Raw genomic sequence first — 5,945 nt, 5'->3', positions numbered from 1 at the left:
CGCGTCCTCCAGACCTTCCAGACCTTCCTATCTAGGGTCATGTCCTCGGTGAGCTGTAACTGCTCCATATCCCGCCTAATCACCTCACCCCAGTACTTCTTCGATCTACTCCTATCCCGCCTAAAACCATCCAATGCTAGCCTCTCACACCTACGAACCGGAGCATCCATGTCCCTCCTCTTCACGTATCCGAACCATCTCAATCGGGCTTCCCACATCTTGCACTCCACTGGAGTCACACCAACCTTCTCCCGAATAGTCTTATTCCGAACTCTATCCCCTCTAATCAGCCCACACATCCAGCGCAATATCCGCATTTCTGCCACCTTTATTTTTTAGATGTAGGAGTTCTTAACTGGCCAACACTCCGCTCCATACAACATGACCGGACGAACTACCACCCTGTAGAATTTGCCTTTTAGCTTGGGCGGCACCTTCTTATCACACAACACCCCCGACGCAAGCTTCCACTTCATCCATCCCGCCCCAATACGATGCGAGACATCCTCGTCAATCTCACCGTTACTCTGGATCACGGACCCGATACAGATGTAAGTAGGGATCATTGAACCATTTTGCCAAATAACAATGCACAATTGGATAAAAATCAGCCAATACTCATTTCCATTAACCTAACTGGAACCATTAGATATGCTAAAATACAACAATTCATTCATCACACATTGTCTGTCCAAGTTAAATATGAAATAACGTTACAAGTACAGATTACAAGAGATGAACAAGTAGGACTGAAAATCTAAGCTGGTAGGTATTATCAGCCACCACGAATCTCGAAAGAAAAATATATATTAAAGCCCAGCAACTTTCCCACAAAGAGGTTTCTCATTTACAAATGTCACCAAGAGTCTTTCAGAGCAGAGTATCAGAAGAAAGTGGATGTTATTCCCGGGGACGAGCAAGCCAGAGAGAGCTCAGTGCTCGAAGACGAGAGAAATAGTCGCTGATTGCAAGAAGAGCACGAGCTGATTGGCGAGTTGTCAATATGCGATGCATTTGCTGCAATGTCTGTTGCCGAAGGTTATCAGCCTGAAAGAACATTTTAAATTTACAGGTCAGCCTATTTACGTGGAATAAAATATCTTGAAACATGTGAAAAATGTGGTGTACACATTTCTAGCAGGCGGATTGTGATTTGAGCGAGTTGAGTTTTGAAAAGTATATCTCACACGCACACACATGTATATAGTACGACCCTGAAGCATGGATTCTAGAGAACCCGTGAACCCGTGGATGGATTTGCCACTGAAATTTATGAAAATTATCATCACTAAATAGGACTTGGCATTTAAGCAATGAGGAGGAGATCCGCTCCATCTTCAAAACAAATACACAAACCTAAGTTTGAAAAGGAGAGAATCCCCAAGATAGATCTTAAATGCAACCAACTAATAACACCCAACCCAGATGTCTGGACGCCAGAATCAATCAAATATTTCACAGGAGTATGTACAAATCCTAAATTAACAAGGAATAGCAACTAACAAATAGAACATGGCATAAACTAGGACGCACAATTTTACTTTAGTAATAAGTGACTACAGCTGGTATGAGGAGGTGCTATTACCATGGCATATACATGTTTTTTTTAAAAAGATGGTGCAGCAGAAAGGGTTAGAAAGTATTGATTGAAAATATCTCTCAATATTTTTTACTAAGCATAGGAGAGCTTTAAATGGCCAACTAAAAACGAAAAAAAAAACTGCATAATTTAAAATTTTAAGAAAAAACTAAAATGTCTCAATCGGCTAAACAAAATCTAAAAGAAACTTAAAATCGAATTCATCCTAAAACTAGCAACTTATTATGCTAAAAAATTAACTAAAGCAAATATCAACAATATCAGATGGTTCTCCTCTGCTATTGCATTATTACATTCTTGGAACTTGCAAATGACTAAAATAAATTGAATTCTCTCTGTTACACAGCTACTATGAGGAGTGGTAAAACTTTAAATGTTCTCAGACAGCGCTCAGCAGCACATGTGCAACTGCAGGTAGCTGGTCATTCCAGTAGACAGGAGAATGTGTCAGCAGTTGGCTAGTGGTACTGTGAGGTGAAATGGACACTATTTGTTTGGCTGGGAACTTGAGCCATTCAAAGATGTTATTTTGTGCGGTAAATCAGAATTAGCAGTTCCCAGCTTCACTTGCCCTAGAGTAAGCAAGATTTCAATTTTAACCAGGAACTACGGTTTTCTTTCCCTTCCCCTCCCCAGGCCCCTCATTACCTGTACTTCAAAAAGTATTGATGATAATAATAATATGATGGTGCAGTAAACAAGTTTATTTGGATTAAGTTGGAATATGAGAATCTAGAAAAGAGACTTGGAATTATTACTTCTCCCCGTTCCTTCTCCATGTCTCTCATTTTTATTTTTAAGGAGACCACTATGGAAAAGGCTAGCCAACAGAAAGATGCATAAGTTTGACATGTCAATGATGATTCTGCAGGCTCTTAGGAAGCACTTCAAACAAACAAAGCATATTATTTCAAAGGAATAGACACAGATGTGAAGGATTAAGCACCTGCCGTATGAAGCCCTCCAGAGTTCCAAGCTTACCCATTGCCATGGCCATTTGACCCATATAATTTGCAACATTCCCAGAGGAACCTGAAGGTCCAAGAGACCCTGCAAGAGTCTCAGCCAAAGACTGCTGCAATGCCTCCATTCCCTGGGATAAAGCATCTTCAGCCTGTTGCGATGACTGTTGTAAGTTGTTGATCGCCAATAATTGTTGTTCAGTTAAAGGCTCCAACTGATTAATGAGCAGCTGCAACCAAGTGGTAAGAAATTTCAGAACTCGCATGAAAAATCAGTCAAAAAACTTCTAATCACCTTTACCCCTTGAAAGAGAATGAAAAAAAAAAAGAATGGAAATGTCCAATGGATATTAGTGTACTTAGTTTTGTTAAACAGGAAATAGGGGTGGATGGAGCAGTCTGAATAAAGCAAGACCATCAGAGAAATGGAAGCATTAAGAGCTGTTTATTTTACTGAAAAGAGCTGCTATGCAAAGACGATCAACATGAGTTGCAAGCAAGTTGAAATAAGAGATAGAGATAGATAGATAGATAGAGAGAGAGAGAGAGAGAGAGAGAGAGAGGACAACAAATAGGAGGCGGAGCATACTTCAATCATAGTGCACCCCAAAAGAGCATCCTTACTGAGAGCTTTTAGCCAGAGAAGTATACAAAGGTAGTTTATAAAGATGCAGCAGTAAATTAGGTCTGAAATTGTCTTTAAGAAAGAAAAAAAGAACTTTTTTTGAAATGAAGAAAGAAAAAAAGAACTTAGATCGGAAAATGATATTTGTCCTCTACAGTTTCTGTCAATGGTGAAAATAGGGAAAAAAAAAAAAAAGAACCACCATTCACAAGTATATGAGGTTTTCTTTTTACAAAAAAATAAAATTTCTTGGTTAATTTTTGAAGGAAGGAGAACGCTATTCGTCGAGCTGCACATTCACTTGTCGGAAGATAAAGACTCTCACCTTGAGGAGTTCAGACGAACGGAATCCACCAAGCCACAAGAAGCATCTTTCTGCAGGAGTTTTCCACATGCCCGACAATATGTGAAAGACGTCAGCCTTTGCGGCATCCCCCTTTATCCTGAATATGTCATCATAGTGTGCCGAGATTCCATCGACTATTATGCGAAGTTCAGCATCACCAGCATGAGAATTAACAGCTCCCCGTAATTCATTAATTCGTCGATTCTGCTCTTCCAACCATCGGGCATATTCTACATCAAATGCCAAAGCTCCTAGAAGGACCAGAAGTTAGCATATTACTTCAATGGAATTTTATATTCAGGTTTTACCAAATCAATTATTCTAAATTTAAGAGCATTCCACGTTATGTAAAGGAGTACAGACCACCAAATAGCTGATGATTCACTACTCCATGGAACAACAATTCTTGATGACTAATTAAAAAGCTATTTTCACGGTATATGCTTTTCCATGACAACAGACAACAAGGAGGAGGGAAATCGTTACAGGGTGGTGCAGCCTATGCAACAGGCATGGACGGGACATAAATCGCCTCTAAGTGGTTCTAATTTCACATCACAGCTACGGAGCCTTATAATGTTCCTTGTTTAGCATCTCATGGTTGTTCCCAAAACAGATGAGTTAATATGGTCGAGCTGAAGCGCAGAAGAACTACACTGTTGTGCCTTTTCTGGATTATTTGGATCGAAAGAAGTAGGAGACTATTCCATTATAGGTGAGAGTGATTACAAAAATATACAAGTTATTGTTTTTCTTGTGCTGCTGCTGCAAGAAGAGAATTCAATTTTGAATAGGCAAATGGAGTATCCTGATGGATGAATATCTAAAGCAGACACCCTATCGGTAGATATTTCCAGCACCATCTTGGTAAGTATTAATGGATGCATTTGACTTATCCAGAAAAGGTAAAAGAAAAATAATGCAATAACTTCCATAGAAACTTCTTCCACTATTCTAGTAAGATTCTTGTCCATTTTTTTAATCAAAGCTTCCCCTTTCTTTTTAATGAAATGTGTTATATGTCCAATGCCTTCGGCAATAACTTCCTTGGCATGATGAAATACATCGATAAATATAGCTTCAACAATTACTATAATGAAGCCCAATAATGAAATCTGAAAGTCTATAAGAGAAATAGTATCTTATCGATAGATTAAATACCAATTGCGGCATCAAGTGGTAAAATAAAACAATGGAATCAAACAACGAAAAAAAAGTAACAACCTTGGATCTTTCCAAGGCCTAGAAGAATTAACCTAGAAAACTATAAGGAAGCCCACTATTAAGATGCAAATCTATAGGATATGTAATAAATAACACATCAGAAAGGATATAGAACACGGTGAAAAATTAAGAAAATTTCTGGGTTCATGTACTAAGGCACTCCTGGTCCTAGACTAGTTAAAGCCTAATGAGACCACAACAACAACAACAACAAACCCAGTGTATTCCCACATAGTGGGGTCTGGGGGGTAAGATGTACGCAGTCCATACCACTACTTCAAGAGAAGTAGAAAGGCTAAAGCCTAATGAGACCAAAGAGACAAATCTTTTCAAATCTGCTAAAACCCTGTAGACCACAAAATTAAAAAAAGCAGGCCAAATTTAGTCCCTTTCAAGATCACACAGCCTATTGCTCAATAAGACAATAACCACCCATTCCCTCCAGTCGCTACATATCAAGGGTCGTGAAGGACCCAGAGCCCATCTTTTAACCAAGCAAATTGCACATTTCTCAACCAAAGCCCGTGAATGTCAGGAACAAGGCAGCTTGTTAACGTTAAAAATCAAACTTCGGTGATGTGCCCCACAGTGATAAATTGCAGTTATCTACATTTCTGACATTATTTTATGGCACTGTCCCCAACCATATCTTCTAGTTTTCCATCGAATACACACAAAGTAAAGAAAGTATTGGTTTCCTTTTCCAATGCATTTATCCAAATATTTACTATTTAGATTTACTGACTAGTGACTACCCAATTGAAATCCATGTATTGTGCGGTAAATTTTAACTTCAGACAAATTTGGGTCTATGTAGTTATACTACAGAGGCATTCAGCCGTTTCACATTCACTTCAAAATACAGTACTTCACTTCATTACCCCCAACCCCAAACCACCCCTGGGGCAAAACAAAAAGGAAGGAGGAGAAAATACAGATATACTGTTTGATTACCAACTTGTAATGCTTGCACTTTTCATTGACAGATTAGTACATGCCATTTTGGGCTGCATCAAAAAATACGGCATAACATATCAAACTGCTCTATGCAGTTCTGATTATATATCAAAATTGTACTGTGGAAAAGTAGGAAAAATCAGATCGACTAGAGAATAAACGATAATTCCTGTAGTTGATGGAAATTCATCTGATTGTCTTCCTAAGTCCAAGTCACAGGGAACCTTGTTA

General features: G+C 38.8%; 1 protein-coding gene across 1 annotated transcript in view; it reads right to left on the bottom strand.

Moving 5' to 3' along the window:
* Positions 1 to 596: 596 nt before the first annotated feature.
* Positions 597 to 5,945, bottom strand: part of LOC107853372 (transcription factor TGA2.2) — a gene marked incomplete in the record, with an annotated part of 11,444 nt that continues 6,095 nt past the window's right edge. Inside the window, 3 exon segments of the mRNA XM_047398875.1 lie at positions 597 to 1,047; positions 2,547 to 2,792; positions 3,513 to 3,784. Coding sequence (XP_047254831.1) covers positions 901 to 1,047; positions 2,547 to 2,792; positions 3,513 to 3,784 — 665 coding nt within the window.

This window comes from Capsicum annuum, chromosome 11, assembly GCF_002878395.1.
Source record: "Capsicum annuum cultivar UCD-10X-F1 chromosome 11, UCD10Xv1.1, whole genome shotgun sequence".
NCBI classification, from domain to species: domain Eukaryota; kingdom Viridiplantae; phylum Streptophyta; class Magnoliopsida; order Solanales; family Solanaceae; genus Capsicum; species Capsicum annuum.
The sequence above is the reverse complement of the archived record's forward strand: the minus strand, read 5'-3'. Positions and strand labels throughout refer to the sequence as shown.